The 19,591-nt window shown below is 36.7% G+C and overlaps 1 protein-coding gene across 5 annotated transcripts in view; it reads right to left on the bottom strand.

The window, feature by feature from the left end:
- The window catches only part of MTUS1 (microtubule associated scaffold protein 1), a 166,471-nt gene that overhangs the window by 53,859 nt on the left and 93,021 nt on the right, over positions 1–19,591 (bottom strand). For all 5 annotated transcript variants that reach the window (XM_073902364.1, XM_073902366.1, XM_073902363.1 and 2 more), the window contains 2 exons: positions 16,828–16,962; positions 14,100–14,135 (listed from right to left, as the gene is read on the bottom strand). In XM_073902364.1, the coding sequence (XP_073758465.1) occupies positions 14,100–14,135; positions 16,828–16,962 (171 nt within the window). The remainder of the gene's footprint in view (positions 1–14,099; positions 14,136–16,827; positions 16,963–19,591) is intronic.

The raw sequence follows: 19,591 nt of genomic DNA, 5'->3' as shown, positions 1-19,591 counted from the left end.
ACCTTTTTTTATTAAAAAAAAGAAAACATCCAAAAAAGGATCTATGCTTGTTTCCAAGATTTCCTAAGAAAACAAGACTTAGAAATAAATGTAGAAAATGTTAGCTGTAAATAACCTTAACTATTAAATGCTATTAAAAGGTGCAGGGAGGGCGCCTGGGTGGCTCAGTCATTAAGCGTCTGCCTTCAGCTCAGGTCATGATCCCAGAATCCTGGGATCGAGTCCCGCATCAGGCTCTCTGCTCAGCGGGAAGCCTGCTTCTCCCTCTCCCACTCCCCCTGCTTGTGTTCCTGCTCTGTCTCTCTCTGTCAAATAAAATCTTAAAAAAAATAAAAAATAAAAAAAATAAATAAAAGGTGCAGGGAGCAGCTACTGTTTTAGAAAGTCTACACAACATTTAGGGTGTGAAGAGGAAAGAAGATGGGCAGGAAAGGACATTCTGAATAATTCCTTCTCCCTCTCCCTCAACCCCAGAGCCTACCATCTTAGAAGCTGTCAATAAGAGACACAAACCCAAGTTATCTATCAAGGGTTAGCTGTGGGAAAGATACAACTTGTTGATATACACAGGATGGATCTTGAAAACACACCACACCCATGGCAACACAAAAAAAAACAAGGAATTAAAGAAAAGCTACATCGAGATGTTGCCTTTTCACTTTATCGCAGTCTATTAAACAATCACCCTTTTTCCAGATTCTGCATATGAGTATGTCATAACCACCTCTCCTCTTGCCACTCTCCCCCTCAAAAAAACTTGTAACTAAAATATCAATCAGCATTACAATCATAAATAGAATCAAATTAAATATTGGTATTAAAAACAGACCTGATACCACCCCATTTCAGATGTCATGCAGTTTTCTGTTTGGATTTTTTGGTTTTTGGTTTTTTTTTTTTTTTTTTTTTTTTGGCTTGTGAAGGAACAGCAAACTCTAGGCTATCCTGGTTCAAAGGGAAATCTTTTAGCCTAGACTACCCAAAAGAAGAAATTAGCAATGTGCCACCCATTCATCACATTCATTCAAATTTTTAAACTGTACTAAGCTATACCACATATATCAGAAGTAAACGTCCCTAATGGTCTTTTTAAACAGCAGAACAGGGAACTGTAAGAATAAAAAGTAGCAGTGCTAGTCAGCAAGTCAGAAGTCAGAGTAGTCCTTGCTTGTGCAGTCAGGTACGCGTACTTGACGTGTGCGCGCCCATGCACACAAACGAAAGGTGTACTAGATAAAAGATTTAACAGCTCCCGCCAGGTTTTCACTTCTTTCCCAACACGGTCTGCCCCCTGGTGGCAAGCTAGCACAAGTGAGCGTTTTCATGAAGAGTAACAGCCAACTCTTAGAATCTGGGTGCCTGGTACTCCCCTAAACACTTCATATATAGTCGCTCTTCTAAATAACTGAATGAGTGGTTAGTAGGGAGTTACAACTATTTTTATAGCATATACACTTTGGGGAGGAGTGGACAGGGAAGCACGGATTTAAAAATTGGCTCAAAGAGATTCCTTTGATTACTTATTTGGTCAGTAATCACTTGTGTACTAGCTGGAGTCTCTGAAAGTTACACCAAGTAGAGGAGAAGTACCTGAAGTGCCCAACTTTGTTATTATACAAAGTCCTAATTGAAGAGAACATCTAAAGATCACCAAGGACAGTAAAGAAAAATTTAAGGAACTTTTGTTACCTAAAAACAATGTTATTACAGGTATAAAAATTAGGAATAAGAGTTTTTACAAGGGGCAGCAAAGCTTGTGTTACGATGTCAAGTGGAAAAACAAAACCATGATTTAGAATTGTATGGATAGGGGCGCCTGGGTGGCTCAGTCAGTTAAGCATCTGCCTTCGGCTCAGGTCATGATCCCAGGGTCCTCAATCAGCGATGGGGAGTCAGCTTTTCCCTCTGCTCCTTCCCCCCTCCTGTGTGTGCGCACGCTCTAATTTTTTAAAAAATAAAATTGTACATATAGTAGGATCCCAATTTTAAAGAAGAAAAAATACTGAAGAAAGTATAAAAAAAAAATGTCAGCAATGCTGAGAATTGGAGTAGGCAGGATTTTCAATTTCTTTGCCATAGGTTTCTCTATTTTTCCCCCCTTTTAAAGAGTCCAAAAAATTCAACTTTTAAGTAAGTTGAAGTGACAGAATAGCTTTATAAAAAGGGTACAGAATTAAGTGGAGTTTCTATTAATGACACACATAAAAAAAACAAAAGTTGTGGAAAGGCTTTAGTAAGGTTTAATATACAAACAAAAAAAAGATATGATATGGATGGTGTAAGTGTTCGGCAGGTCAATATGTTATAGTACCCTAGTACATTCCAGAGAACCACAGATTCCACTGAGGCCTGTGTGGAACTGTGTGGAACTGTGTGTGCGCGTGCACGCGTGCGCGCGCGCACACACGCATGGTGCTTAATCAGACTCAATTTACAACACAGTGAAGTTGTGATTCAAGCATATGCTGTGCAGGGCTGCTTAGATGCTAGGAAATGCAACCACACTAGGACTGATATGTTTACTATTGATGATCATGAAGAATCTGCAGAAGATTAATATTTAAACCAGGGATTCAGGCATCTCTGTCCAATCTTCCCTAGAACTCCTATACCAGATGTATCCGTCTTAGTGTTTATCTCCTACTGTCCCTAACACAACATGACTGCCACATTTTCTTCATTTTTATGCCTCATAGTCTTTACTGTCTTATGTTCAAATCATTTTGAATTGTAGGAAGTTCAACTCAGGGTCCAATTTTTCCATAATGTCCTCTTCCTTAGTAAGAAGAAGAATGCCTATATTGTGACTATTTTAAAATTCACATAAAACAATTATAAAAAATTTTAGCCTCCACCTACCCATAAAGATTATAAGTTCTCCAAGATCAGTGATATTGCCTTTTATTTCTTTGGTCTCCAAAAAGTGAAAGATGTTTTGTTTTACCCATGTAAAATGTTTTTAAAAACAAAAACCCATCTTCACTGCAGAATATTTCTTAAAAAAGTTAAATCACCTATATATCATAATGCTCTGTAACCAATTTTTAAACTTAATACAAGATTAATAAACTTAGTAAACTTAAAAACTTCTCACTTATCTTCCCAAGGCATTAGCTAACCCTCTATATTGCTCTTTAATGGCTTCAAAATTGTCAATGAAATGTCAGTGAACATAACTTAAACAAGTGGTTTAACTTAAACAGGTGTTGTTTAAATCATTCAGGTTGTTTCCAATTTTCCCTCTTTCTAAATAATTCTGAAAGTCAAAAAAAAAAAAAATCAGTATCTTCCCTTTAAACAATTCTGATAAATGGAATTCCTGGGTAGAAGACTTCTGTTCTATGTCCCCATAGTGCCTCCAGAAAGGCTGTTATAATTTATCTACCCTCTGTAGTATGTATGTGGTACCTATTCCTCACTCATTCACCAATACCAGGTATTACTCTTAAAAATATGTAAGCACTGAGAGCACATTATTTTAATTAGCCACTTGTAAACCTTTTCATGTCTCCTAGCCCTTCATACTTTTTCTTTTGTGTCTGTCCATTTACATTTCTATTGCAGGGTCATCTTTACTTGCTGGTTTGAAAAAGTCCTATCTGGAATAAATGTGTTACATATCTTGTCCCAGTTTGTTGTTTGCTATTAATACTGTTTATAATTTTTGAGACATAACTGACAGAACATATTAGTTTCAGGTGTACAGTACTTGTAGATTGAAAAATTATCACCACAATAAATCTACTTATGGTTAACATCCATCACCACATTTACAAAGTTTTTGACAAAAGGGAAGTCTAAAACTTTCGTTGTCATAATTATTAATCTTTTTTTTTGTACTAATGTTCCTAGAAAAAGGCCTTTTCTATCTAAGTCTATATTCTTAGCGCTCTTATCACTCTACTTTTTGTTTAAAGGTTCCATCAATATGGAATACTTTTGCATGTAGTGTGTGAAGTAGGAACATAGCTCCTGCTGAAAAGATAGCCTTTGTCCCAACAAGATTTGCTAAATAATCTACACTTTTCCCTGATGTGAAACACTAAATTTATCACGTATCAAAACAAAATCTGCTTTTTCAGTAGGATAAAAGTTATAATCATAAACCAACGCTGAAAGACAGGCTCATCCCTTTATTCACCAGGGGAAATGCTGGCTACACCAGTATGATGTCATCAGAGCAGGTTTGCAACTCTCAACTGTTTCCCAACACTAGGAAATGGGGGGGGTACTAAAAGCAACCCTATCCTCTTGTGCTGTATTTAGTAAATGGGTATGCAAGGAGCAGTGCATTTTCTAGTCTCCAAGGCAGACACCATGGCTCCTGAGCCTGATGATCTCGTGTAAAACAATCAGGGGGCTGGATAAATACATCTCTCATGCTTTGGTATCCCAAACAGCTTTAATGTGCGGTAGAACCAAGGTAATTATAGTATGTGGTATGTGTGACATCTTCCTTATAAACAGTAAACCAAGTTTTATTTAGAATCACTGTTGACTAAAATCTTTTAGCACCAGATTCTTTAAATAAATTACAGCAGCTAGAGCCCATGAGGATGGTTCTTGACTCTAAGTGGCTTTTCCTGCTTGCTTTAAGGATTTAAAATAATTCAACCTCCTGCAAAAGAACTCAGAATAAGCCACTAGAATCCTAAGAACAATGGAAGGGATTCTCATCATCACCATCCCTAGCAGCTTTCCATTTGAAAGCTTTTTATACAATAATTCTATGAAGTCAAATTTATTCCTATCCTGGGAATTATTCCTAGAACATTCCCACATTCCCAAATGAGAAATTTGAGACTTGGAGAGGCTTAGCAACCAGCCTAAGGTCAGGACCAGCCTAAGGTCAGGACACAAGCAGAATGTAGCAAGACTAAGATTCAAACCAATATTCAACACCTCAAAAGTTTATTCTCTTTCTACTCCTCTTTATTGTCTTATGAAATAATGGAAGTGTCTTTGAAGCAACTGATGAAAAGTTAAGCTAGAACAGTGACATATACTTTTCAACTATTACATTAGCTGCAATTTAAAAATAATACCCAACTGTCGACCAGAGTATGGTGAAGCCAACACTGTTGCAATCATGGTATAAAGGGATATGGGGTTTTTGGAAAACAATTCACTTATTTGAGTGAAATGACTACAAATATATAGGTTTTGATTTACTTAAACTACTTTCAAGAATCTATCCCAAGAAATTTCCCCAAACTTTGAAAGTGAGAATTGCCTAATCCTAGAATCATTTATGTATATGTGAGAGAGGTACCTCAAATATTTAAGAGGAATAGTTAAAAGTTTCTGCATATGCTAAATGTCAATAGAAGTGATTACTCCTGTTAAGCAACAAAACAGGACAGAAAGTTATCTGGTTTTATTTAAAATAAAAAAAAACTACATGCTAAACTTCTTAGAATTTAGCAAACTGCTACAATTAAGTAACCATTTTACTAGAGCAAAAGAATATGAAGAGATGGTCAGATTACCCTTCACCACTATTTGTGCTTAAAAAGAAAAAACTATCTCACAGCCATAGCACAATTATTTAAAATTCAATGCTTAGAGGAACATATTTGTATGTGGAATAATGTCTTGTGTATCATCTAAAAGACTGTTTGCAAGCAGAATATGAAGAAAGTCAAGGTGCTTTGCAATCATAGAATATTATAGCAGGGAGAAACCTTAGTGGTCAATCATTTCAATTACACAGGAAACTATTATCAGAGAGGTTAACATGATCCACCCCAAGTCACTGGCTATTTCGACACAAGTTAACATCAAAGCTATTTCTCTAAAAGCCAACACACTGACTTTTTCTCAGTGGGCTCATCATAATACTAGGTTAGTATCCATCAACTAGTAACCATCCTAGTAACCATCAACTAGGAAAATAAATGGAAAAGTCATGTTTATGATTTTTGAAAAAATGCATATTCATGCCACATAATCAAGATGAAACTGCCATGAAGACCCTTTAAAACACATCTTTTCCACTGTAAATTATTACAACATTGATTATTAAGGGTTAATTGGAGACAGGAATTCTCTGTCATATACCTCATTTCTACTCCATAGATAAAGTCTTTACCAAAGAAAACCACAACATGATTCATAATTTCCACTTCTTTTCTCATTTAATCAGGAGTTAATTTGCCAATCTGATAACCATACTTGTCAAGGGTTACTGATATGTCAAAGGTCAATGATATGCTTTGGAAATAAGGCATGATGTCAGTCCAACATTATGAAAAGGAAAAACGTCTAATGCTAATAGTTTATTGTAGAGAAGGGATAATATACTGGGATTATTTCCTATGCCTATCAGAAAAAAATATGCTTTATAACAGTTTACATGATTATAGACTTGAGACATGAATGAAGAATGCCTTTCCATGTTTCACATTTAATTGAGATTAAGACAAGCATATTAGATTTATTTAACCAGCACTTTTATTGTGACCAATATCAACAGCACCTTCCAAAGTATAGAAAAGTTGCATACAAATACTCACCAAAAGACCTGTAAAACTTGTACTTTGAAAATTATTGAAGGAAACTGAAGCTCTAACTAAAAGGGAAGCCCTTCCATATTCATGGCTCAAAATACCTGATATTGTAAAAATGGCAATACTCCACAAATTCATCCACAGATTCAATGCAATCTCTACCAAAATCCCAGCTGACTTCTTTGCAGAAAGGAACACTGACCCAAAAGTTCATATAGAAATTCAAGGAACCCAGAATAGCCATAAGAATCTTGAAAAAGAACAAGTTAGAAAATTCACACTTCCTGATGTCAAAGCTTATTACATACCACAGTAAGCAACAGCGTGGTATTAGCAAAGAGAGACACACAGATCCATGGAATAGATTTGAGAGTCCAGAAATAAATTCTCACATTTACAGGCAACTATTTTTAACAAAGGTGCCAAGACATTGCAATGATGGAAAGATTAGTGTTTTCAACAAACGGTGCTGGGACAACTGGATATCTACATGTAAAAGAATGAAGCTGGACCCTCTATTTCATTTACAAAAATTAACTTAAAATGGATCACAGGCCTAAGTCTAAGAGCTTAAAGTATAAAAATCTTCTAAGAAAATATAGGCATAAATCTTCATGACCTTGCAACAATCAATGGCTTCTTCCACAGAAGATCAGAATCAGAGAGGGGATCCAGGTGGCCAAGTAGGAGAATCCTGAGCTTACCTCCTCCCCCAGACACACCAAGCCTTCACCTACATATACAGCAACTCTCTGAGAATGCCCTCAAGACTAGAACAGCTCTTCCACAGACAAAGCTATAAAGGAAAAGCAACATCAAAAAGGACAGGAGGGGTAGAGACACAGTTTCTACGGGACCCATACCTCCAGCACAACAATACACAAGAAGGAGGGCTATCACAGCCCCAGAGACCCTCCCTGAGGAGCAAGGGGTTCAAGCCCCACATTGGGCACCTCCACCCTGAGGGCCCGGCACCCGGAAACGAGTCCCTCATTGAAAATCAATGAGGTTTAACTCTGGGAGAACTGGAGGGCTACAGAAAACCAAGACTCCATTCTTAAAAGGCCTGTGCACAAACTTACTTGCTCTGAGACATAGCAAAGCAGCAGTTTGAAAAGCACCTGGGCCACACAAGAATGAGATTTGCTGACTAATTTTAGGGTATGTGCTGAAGGGGCAGGGATCTGCAGGAACTTCTCCATGACAGAAGTGCTAGCTGGTGCCATTTTTTGCCCTCCTGTCTAAGCTGGCCTAACACTGGTGGGTACCAGTTCTAACACTCTCCATCTATACTACCAGCACTACTCGCCCTGCCCCATACTCCTCTGTGGATGTGCCATCTTCAACACACCCATAACAGAAGACAAAGTGGCTCCAGCCCTACCTCACCCAGCAGGAGAACCCTGATGGGACCAGTCTCACCGCACGACCCAAGAAGCTTTTACATGCAACACCAGCAGGCAGCCTCAGACAGAATGATGCCCTGCTAAAGCAGCTCCTGCAAGGAATTGGAGGGGGACCAGCCCTACCCACTGGTTTGTCCACAAGAGTCGTGATCAAATGAAAGAGGAATGAACACAGAGCCCAAAAAAGGAAACACCATGGAATGCCTGACTCTGATGACCAGGGGGGATTGTGCTTCCGGGCCCAATAGGATACTTTCTACATAAAGCCAATCCTTCAAGACCAGAAGACATAACTGATCTACCTAATACGTAGAAACGAACATAGGCAAAACAAGGAGATAGGAATATGTTTCAAACAAAAAAACAAGACAGAACCTCAGAAAAAGAACTAAATGAAAGATAAGGCATCTATCTGATAGATCAAAATAATGTTCATAAATGCATCTAACAGAAGTATGGAGGAACTGAGGGAGAACTTCAACAAGGAGATAGCTAACATTAAAAAAAACTGTAGTTCAGAATACAATAACTGAAATGAAAAATACACTAGAGAGAACCAACAGATTAGAGAATGCAGAAAAATGGATTAGTGATCTGGAAGACAGAGGAGTGGAAATGATCAAAGTTCAATAGCCAAAAAAAAAACATTTTTTAATGACGATGGTTTAAGAAGCCTATATGATAATATCAAGCATACTAACATTTGTGTTCTGGGATCTCAGAAGGAGAAATGACAGAGAAAGGGACAGAAAACCTATTTGAAGATATAATGGCTCAAAACTTTTCTAACCTGGGGAAGGAAGCAGACATCCAGGTCCAGCAAGCACAGAGAGCCCCAAACAAGAGGAACCCCAAGAGGTTGACAAGAAAACACATTAATAATTAAATGTAAAAAATGAAAGATAAGGAGGGGCACCTGGCTGGCTTAGTGGGTAAAGCATGCAACTCTCGATCTTGGAGGTGAGAGTTCAAGTCCCATGTTGGCTGTAGAGATTACTTAAAAATAAAATCTTTTAAAAAAATGAAAGATAAGGAGAGAATCTTAAAAGCAGCAAGAGAAAAGCAATTAGTTACATACAAGGGAACCACCATTAGACTATCAGCTGACTTGGCAACAGAAACTGCAGGTCAGAAGAAAGTGGCATGCTATATTCAAAGTCCAAAAAGAAAAAAATTCTACAACCAGAAGACTCTCCCCAGCCAGATAATCATTCAGAACTGAAGAAGAGATAAAGTTTCCCAAACAAAAGTCAAAGGAGTTCATCACCATGAAGTTGGTCTTACAAGAAATGTTAGAGACCTCTTTAAGCAGAAAAGGTCATGGGGTACCTGAGTGGCTCAGTTAAGTGTCCGACTCTTGATTTTGGCTCAGGTCATGACCTTGGGTTGTGGGATTGGCCCTGCGTCAGGCTCTGCACTCTGAGATTCTCTCTCTTCTTCTCCCTCTGCCCCTCCCCCTGCTCACACATGCTTGCTCTCTCTCTAAAATAAATGAATCTTAAGGAAAAAAAAAGAAAAGGTCATAACCAGAAGAAAATAATGAAAGAAAAAAACTCTCACTGGTAAAAGCACACATATGGTAAAGATAGTGGGTCAATCACTTATAAAAATAGTATAAAGATTAAAAGACAAAGGCAGTAAAATCAACTGTATCCACAATAATTATTTTAGATATACCAAAATAAAGATGTAAAATATGACATCAAGTACATCAAACACTGAAAGAGAGGGAGTAGAAATGTAGTGCTTAAAATGTTCAAACTTAGGTAACCACCAACTTAATATAAATTGCTATATATATATATACACACACACACACACATATATATATATATGGGGTGTTATATATAAATCTCACAATAACCACAAACCAAAGACCTATAAGAGATAAGCAAAAAACACAGAGAAAAAAATCAGAAGACTAAATATCATCAAAACACTAGGGAAGAGAGCAAGAGAAGTAGAAGGCAACAGAAAAGAACTACAAAAACAATCAGAAAACAAAATGGCAATAATACATACATCCCAATGATTACTTTGAATGTAAATGGACTAAATGCTCCAATCAAAGACATAGGCTAGTTGAATGGATGAAAAAAAAAAAAAAGACCCATCTATATGTTGCCTACAAAAGACTCCCTTCAGACCTAAGGACACACATACTAAAAGTGAAGGATAGAAAAAAAAATATACCACGCAAATAGAAACAAAAAGGAAACTGGGATAGCAATACTCATATCAGACAAAGTAGACTTTACAACAAAGACTAACAAAGAAGGGAATTACAAAACAATAAAGGGATCAATCCAACAAAAACAATTTAAAAAATTATAAACATCAATGCACCCAACATAGGAGCACCTAAAGAGACAAAGCCAATATTAACAGACATAAAGGGAGAAATTGACAATAGTATAATATCAGGGGACTTTTAACACTCCACTTACGTAAGTAGGTATCATTCAGACAAAAATCAGTAAGGAAACAGTAGCCTTAAAAGTACAGGCCAACATCCCTGGTGAACACTGATGCAAAAATCCTCAACAGTATGTTAGAAAACCAAATTCAACAATACATCAAAAGGATCATACACCATGATCAAGTGAGATTTATTCCAGATGTGCAATGGTGGATCAACATCCACAAATCAATCAACATGATACACCACCTTAACAAAATGAAGGATAAATATCCAATGATTGTCTCAATAGATGCAGAAAAAGCACCTGACAAAATTTAACATCGATTTATGATAAAAACTCTCAAGAAAATGGTTATACAGGGAATATACCTCAGCATAAGAAAGGCCATGTATGACAAACTCACAGCTCACATCATACTCAACAGTAAAAAACTGTAAGTTTTTCCTCTAAGAGCAGGACTAAGACAAGGTTGCCCACGGTCATCACCTTTATTCAAAACATTACCAGGAGTCGACCCAAAATGGTTTAAAGACCTAAATGTAAGACCTGAAACAATAAAACTAAAAGAAAACATAGTCTTATCGATATTTTTTGAATCTGTCTCCTCAGCAAAGGGAAATAAAAGAAAAAATAAATAATGAGACCTGTATCAAACTAAAAAGCTTTGCACAGTAAAGGAAACCATTAAAAAATGAAAAGGCAACCCACTGAATTGGAGAAGGTATTTGCAAATGATATATCCAATAATGAGTTAATATCCAAAATATATGATGAACTTACACAACTCAACACCAAAAATGAAACAAAACCAAGAGTCCTATTAAAAAATGGGCAGAGGAACTGAATAGACATTTTTCCAAAGACATATAATAGACGGACCACAGATACATGGAAAGATGTTCAACATAACTAATCATCAGGGAAATACAAGTCAAAACCTCTATGAGATATTACCCTACACCCATCAGAATGGCTCTTATTGAAAAGGCAAGAAATAGCAAGTGTGGGTGAGGATGTGAGGAAAAGAAAACCTTCATACACCACTGGTGGGAATGTTCACTGGTGAGGCCACTATGGAAAACATTATGGTGGTTCCTCAACAAATAAAAAATAGAGATACCATATAATCTAGCAATTCCACTTTTGGATATTTATCTGAAGAACATGAAAACACTAATTCGAATATATATATGCACCCCTATGTTCAGTGCAGCATTATTTGCAATATCCAAGTGGAAGTAACCTACATGTCCATCGATAAATGAATGGATAAAGAGTATGTGGTATAGATACACAATAGAATATTAGTTAGCCATAAAAAAGAATGAGATTTTGCAATTTGCAATAACATAGATGGGCCTAGAGGGTATTATCCTAAGTGAAACAAGTCAGACAGGTAAAGACAAATACCATGTGATCTCACTTACATGTGGAATCGAAAAAACAAAAGAAATGAACAAATAAGACTCAAATTCAGTTGAGGCTTGAGAAATCCAGGAGTTAGGGGTGCTGACACTCCCCCTCAGTTGAAAATCTGTATACAACTTTTGACTCCCCTAAAACTTAACTATTACTATTGACTGGAAGGCTTACTGATAACAAAGAGTGTAGTAACACACATTTTGTAGGCTATATGTATTATATACTATATTCTTACAATGAAGTAAGCTAGAGAAAAAACATTAATAAGAAAATCATAAGGAAAGAAAACACATTTAGAGTACTGTACTATATTTATTGAAAAAAGTCCATGTATAAGCGGACCCATGCAGTTCAAACCCATGTTTTTCAGGGGTCAACTGTATAAGAACCAAGTGGTGGTTGCCAGAGGAAAAGGTGGTGGGGGAATGGGCAAACAGGTGGGGGAATGGGCAAATAGATTAAAAGGTATGAACTTCCAGTTATAAAATAAAAACTTCACAGGCATGTTAAGTACAGCATTGGGAATATAGTCAATGATATTTTAATAATTTTGTGTGGTAACAGACTTATTGTGATCATTTTGCTATGTATATAAATGCTCACTGTATCCTATACCTGAAATATTGTATGTCAACTATACTTCAATTAAAACAACAACAACAAAGGCTTAAGTGACAGAAGAAGAAATCAATTAATTGGACCTCACCAAAATTGGAAATATTAGTGCTTCAAATAGCGCTATTAAGAAAGTGAAAAGAGTGGAAGAAAATATTTGCAAATCATCTTTCTGATAAGGATCTGGTTACTTAGGTTATATATAAAGAACTCCTACAATTCAATAATACAGATAATTTTTAAATGGGCAAAAGATTTGAATAAATGTTTCCCCAAAGGAGACCTACAAATGGCCAATAAACACATGAAAAGATGCTCAACATTATTAGCCATCAGGGAAATGCAAATCAAAACCACCTCATACCTATTAAAATGACTATAAGAAAGAAAGATAAAATCAAGTGTTGGCAAGAATGTGAAGGAACTAGACCCCTCATACACTGTGGTGGAAATGTAAAATGGTGCAGTCACTTCGGAAAACATTCTGGAAGTTTCTCAGTTAAATAGAGTTATACCATCTAGTTTCCTATTAAAGGTCATCTGATTTTCTAATATAAAATCACTCTACAGTATATTAGCTAGCTCTCTTATTCTCCCAAATGCCAGGATGTACTAGAAATTTAAAACAAAAGAAAATAAAAATCTCAATGTGTATAGAATAGTTTTTGTGTTTTTTTAAAATTAGGAAAGATATAGTAAAAATATATTCCAACTCAGGCTATTGGGAACCTTTAGAATTTAAATCACTCTGGATGGTTGAGTCTTCCTTAGTTTTAAGAACTTACAAAAGGTTAACAATTATGATATAATTCCCTTACATATCCCTGTTTGATTAAGCTGAGAAACTGGACACAGCTTGGAAACATCAAGGATATTAGTTATTCCCTTTATTAATATATCAACCCTACTTTCTTTAATTACTTCCTAAATTCAGGGCCTCACAAACTTGTACCTGCCTAGCTTCCTGAAGAGAAGGCCCTTGTTCATCTCTGGCTCACTAATGTACCCTTAGCACCAAACATGGTCACAAGAATGATAAACTGTAGTCAATGTGCTATAAGTCCTTTCTCCCTTTTGAATTGCTGTTCTAATCTTCAATGCATTTAGAAGCTACATAACTGTCTTACAAATGAATATTAAATGAGAGAATGCAGTAGTATATGGGGGCCTGGTTAGCTATAGATCAAATATAGGAACTGTGGTGAATACATTTCATGAGTCTTTATGGCTTCTCAAGAGACAAAACCTTTAAACTCCCAGTTGTGCTTCAAATGGGTGAAACTGTTTTAAAGACCGACGCAAGTTTGTTCAGTAGAAGTGTAAAAAAGAACAGAAAAATGTTAATCTGAACCGTTAAAAGGTGTTAAAACCTGATGCTGAGATTTAGCAATGGAAGACTATACAATTTTAAAAAAGCATTTATTGTAGAAAAAAGTATATTCTCCATTTTAGATCACATTTAAAAAATCATTTTAAAAAACTAAAATTATCTGTTATTAATAAAATGTCCTTTTCTGTCTGATTGCTTGTTAATCATGCTGACCAAGTTTTAACCTATGCTGATCCAAGTCACAAGCAGCTAAGTTTGTGCCACACCTGAAATTCTGTTTTAAGCAAAATAGTGAAAAAAAACACTGTAAATATATTTAAATACTTGCAATGATAACATGACTTTACAAAAAGATTCTTTTTTTTCTTCCTCCATATTTAAAGTTGTCACTTACCCACATTAAAAGCTGTAAATATTTTTCTCGAGGGACCTAAAAATTAAAAGAAATATTTGTAAATTACACGTTTTGAGTGAAATAGCACACAAAAATTAGCCATTTAAAAAATATTTTCAAAAACAATCCATTATCTAAATTTTGGGTTCCAGATGAGAAATACCACTGAAATACAATTAACTTTATCAAGTATATTCTAGGTATAAAATGATACTCCAGATAACATCAGGATGAGTGTTTAAGGGTGATATGAATTCATTGTCACAAATTAAATATGATAGGAAAACTAGAGTATTTTTTCAGTCAAGAACAGTCAGAGTGCAAATGTTAACAGTACTGAATTTACACCCATATTACACAGTTGATGCCATTCCACTGCTGACAGAGCAAAATAGGCAGGGTATTTATGAAAGGCAGTCCCTAGTGTGTGATTTCTAAATTGCCAGGCATTAAATCCAATTCACTTGCTATTCAGCTAGGATGGAAGGAATACTGAAGCTGCTTCTCCAAACTGACACAATATGAAACACAACCAGCGGATCCTTTTGCAATGTGTATGTGTATCAAATCACCAAGTATACTACAATCTTATTTGTCAATTATACATGAATAAATCTGACCAAAAATACAAGTAGTGGTAATACATACAGAGCTACAAAGATAAGTCACTAGAAGAAAACAAGGAGTGCTTCTACTTGACCAGAGATGGTCATTTATAGAGCATCATCATTTGCAGATTACTAGTTAGAATAGCTGCCACATTCTACCTATCTGTAGAATTTCACAGAGACCATAATCTCTTAAAATATGTGGCCATTAGGGGCACCTGGGTGGCTCAGCTGGTTAAGTGTCGGACTCTTGGTTTCAGCTCAGGTCATGATCTCAGGGTCACGAGATCGAGCCCCATGTCAGGCTTTATGCTTAGGAGTCCGCTTGAGATTCTCTCTCCCTCTCCCCCTCCTACTGCGCTCCCTCCCTCTGTCTGTCATTCTCAATCTCTCTCTCTCTCTCTCTCTCTCTCTATATATATATATAAAAAAAAAAATAAATAAAAAAATAAATAAATAAAATCTTTTAAAAAAAATCTGTGGCCATTATAAATGAAAATCGTTCATCCCCACTCAAGTAAAATGTTTGTGATACAAAAGCTTGCAAATTCAACAGCAAGACGTATTAGAAAACTGGAGTTCCCTATTCCATAAAGTTATCTGTGGAATCACAGAGTTCCAATTCTCGAAGTTATTTAGCATCAAAGTTTAACATCCCTTTTCAGTTACTGGTATATAGGTAGATGCTGGGGCTTTATCATCATCAATAAAAACTGCAGATTCAGATACTGATGTCATTCCAGCAAGAATGTCATTCCAGCAATGGGCAATCTAATGCATTAGAAACTTATTTAAGGGGCGCCTGGGTGGCTGAGGTCATGATCCCGGGGTCCTGGGCCTGAGCCCCACGTTGGGCTCCCTGCTCAGTGGGGAGTCTGCTTCTCCCTCTCCCTCAGCCTGCTGCTCCCCCTGCCTGTGCTCTCTCGCTCTCTCTCTCGATATCTGTCAAATGGATAAATAAAATCTTCAAAAAAATAAAATAAAAAGGCTAATTCTTACAGGCCAAGAAAAGGGGTTCTTGACTACAACTCAGGAGTATAACCTACTGACCTGTAATTTCCCTTGAATGTAAGGTAAAACTGAGTTGTGTGAAAGTCGAATGACTGCTTGTAAATGGTATCATCAAGGCAGATATTCTTCAGTCACATTTGACAATGTTATCTGACCAGTTTTGCATACTTCTCTTGCCTCATCAGTTCACTCACACAAACCATTGTGTTGCTTTCATTAAACTCCTGTTTTCTAATTGAAATTGTCTATTAAGAATATACTTGCAATCTATTTTTCCTTTGTTTTTATGACTAATAGAAACCAAAAAATTCATTAGATATATCTTAACCTAGATACCAGGGTAAGGGATATACATATTTTTTATTTCCCCCCTGCCTGCCAAAATCATTGATTGTTTCTTACTCTGTAACTAAGCAATTTCCTTCTGTTAAAACTGGAATACTGGAAAATACTTTTCCTGTTACTGGTAAGATGGATATATCCCAGAGTAACTATAGTAGCTGAGATTACTAATAGTGTAAATAAAATACTTTTCTTAAAAAACTAACACACACCACCTCTAATATGGGTCACATATTCTACTTCAAGTTTCTCATTCATAATTCTTTCAGTTAAGCAGTCTTTCAATTCACTAAGCACGAATCCAACTTCTAATGTGCTTGAAAATCCACTTCAGATTTGGTGATAAAGCTGCATGAAAACATTGTATATTAAGTATATACCACACATTCTGTAAACCTGAAAGTTCTTCATAGCCAAAGCAATTAGTGAGTAATACAAAGAAGGAGAGAAGAAAGAACAGAAAAAAAAAAAGAGCATGGTTTGGACCAAAGGTGGGAAGTAAATTATTCATTTCTATCTCAATGTTCTAGATCACTATCTTAGAATAATTTAACTCTGGAAGTCTCATTTATTTTTACCTTATACCCGTGTTTTATCTCTTGATTTATAGGCATCAAATTTTAACTACAGAACCTACGGACTCTGAGAAGATCCCTTTACGGTAAAAATGTAGTATGTCTTTTTTCAGACAGACTCTTTGTAAATAACCATTCAATGTCCTATGAACCTCACTGCTAAAATTTAACTCTCTGCAATGAGGAACGTACCTTTTGGAGGAGTTTTTAGTAAGTGTGCATGAGCTCTGGATACCAAAGGCTTCAAATACAAGGATCCTGAGGAACCATTCTGAAATGCTGGTTTGGGAGGTTTTTCCTCATACTTGATGACAGTGGCATTACCAGCTGCAATAAGAGAGAAGAGTACATTTCATTTTATAGATAAATACAGCATCAATTTTCCACAACTTATTCCTTCCTTCATGAATCAATAAGTGCTCACTAAGCACCTACAATGTGCCAGACATGTAGCTCCTGTCCACAGAGATGCAAGGTAAATGCTACATCCAGAGTGACCGTATGGGGAAAAAAAAAAAAAAAAAGAAAAAAAAAGAAACAGCCCAAAAAACAAAAACACAAAGTAAGCATACATCCTGGCATAATCCAAGTTGATGTATCTTGTCCAGTTGAACTTTCATCCCAAATAAAAGTTGGAAGATGAATTCTATGGCCATCCATGCCGTGTAGTAAGCATGTAATAAGCATGCCCAAGGTGCAGCAATGAAGAGCATCCATCTCCATGGGGACAAGGCAGATGTGTCAATAAGCTAATAATAATAATAAACACAGGCAGCCAGCTGCACCACTAACGTGAGAACAATAACATACAAATTCCTTGGTAGCTACAAAGCTGAGATCTGGTTCTGCGCCTCCCTTGCTCCAGCCAGGAGGTAAGAACTCTCCCATCTGCCCTGGAACAGAGGTACCTAAGTCCCAAAGTGAACACATAAAAGCAAATCCCACCTAAATAATGAAAACCACCTCTGACGTGGCATGTCAATCTTTCCTCTCTACTCACATGGGAATCCTCCCAGAAAGAAAACATAAGTTGTTTCCAGGCACAAAAAGAATGACTCAACAATTTTTGGACAAACTGTGGAGCTCGCCAGCTTTGCTCAGGCTGAGCTCTTAAATTCCGAGTCCACTACAGTTACCTAGGCCAAGGGCGCTGCCGCAGAAGCAGACCTACAATATTTCCCAGGAAACATGTCAGGGTTAAAGTTAGAGGGAAAAGTTAAGTGAGCAAATACTACACTTTAAGTGTAACAGGCCCATGAACCCTGGAAAGGGCACCTGCCATTTTGCTACAGTCTCTGATTTTGCCTCCGGTTCTTCATTAGGACTCAAGAGACAAACTTAGCATGTCAATGGACAGTGAGACTTCAGAATAAAGGACACAGCTTTAAAAAATAATGGTGATCATTCACAACGGGTTGATCTCTATCAGAACCACAATCTGACACCATGGAGAAACAGTAGTAGCAAAGCCTGAAGTAGATGTTTGCTTACTCTTATTTCTGCTTTTGCCCAGTAATGACCAAAGCCCTTAAGCATCAAAAAACTAATTATCAAAACAAACAAAAACTAAGTGTCTTTCAGTTGCCTGAGGCAACTGTGTAGCCCATATTCATATAGGTTCTTCCAAAATTGTGCATTTCCTCTTCACGTTTATGGCTGGCTTCTCATTGGATTATAAAGGGAAACCAAACCTTCTATAGAATCCTTAAGATTTGAATTTGTCTTTGGGTGCAGGGAAAAGGGCAGAGGACAAAGAAAGGAACAGGGCTTGTTTCCTACACTCTGAACTCCAAATGAGAATGCATTTTCATATTATGTTTTCACTGAAGGTATATTTTATCCATAACGAGGTCCTAGGAAATAGTGTTCCTCTGCTATGGTATGGTTAAGTGGGCTTTGTGGCTACTTTAGGAATGTAACACCATTACCATCATTTATTTTAGTGTTTTGGGCAGGGGGAGTCTACATTTTAAAATCTCGAAGCGTCAAAACCGTCAGAGTGAAGGTTTGAAAAATAGTACCAGCATGTAAAGATTGAAACAAAACAAAACAAAACAAACGACTGCAAACCGCCTTAAGTGGTATTAAAAAAAATTAGCAGCAATGACCTAAGGGGGAAAAAAATCAGCATTTCCTTAAAACACCATTCTAAATTCACCATTCCCTATAACTGAATCATCTTTGAAAAAATACACTGCCCAGAAGCTTAACTCCTATAAGGATTTTTAACATTACTGTTTGGCTTTTCCTAAGAGATTACCACGTTACACAACACTCAAGAGTATAAACCCAGCAGTTGGTCCTTTTCCCATCATATCCAAGGAAAGAAAAATCCAAACAAAAATACTTGGAGGGGCGCCTGCGTGCCTCAGCTGGTTAAGCGTCTGCCTTCAGCTCAGGTTATGATCCCAGGATCCAGGGATCAAGCCCCATGTTGGGCTCCCTACTCAGTAGGGAGCCTGCTTCTCCCTCTCCCTCTCGGAGCTCCCCCTGCTTGTGCTCACTCTCTGTCAAATAAATAAATAAAATCTAAAAAAAAGAAAAAGAAAATACTTGGAAAGTTTTCTGGTCCCTTTTCCCCATAAAAGTTAATCTTTTTATCCATGTCCCCTTGCTAACTGTACAAACCACTGGCATTTTTATATCACCACAGACTCACTGGGCCAGAGGGGAAATCTACAGGTGCATTCACTCACTGCCTGGTTCCCAAGAATTCCCTGACACCAAACCAGACTGGATTTTTTTTTTTTTTTTATTGTTTCTCAAAGATGTTCAACTCCTAGTTCTAAGCATCCAGTTCTATTCTAATACTCAACACATAATCATAAATTTCTTTATTACCAACCTTGATTCCTTTCTTCACTTCACACTGGAAAAGGGTGAGATTCTGTCTTATTTATAATTATAAATATAAGAACAGAAATTTTTCACTAGGTTATACATCCTAACTCCTAGA

The sequence above is a fragment of the Callorhinus ursinus genome, unplaced genomic scaffold (assembly GCF_003265705.2).
Source record: "Callorhinus ursinus isolate GAN/ISIS: 27379988/994484 unplaced genomic scaffold, GSC_fseal_2.0 scaffold17, whole genome shotgun sequence".
Taxonomy (NCBI): Eukaryota; Metazoa; Chordata; class Mammalia; order Carnivora; family Otariidae; genus Callorhinus; species Callorhinus ursinus.
This window is presented reverse-complemented; position numbering and strand designations above follow the sequence as displayed.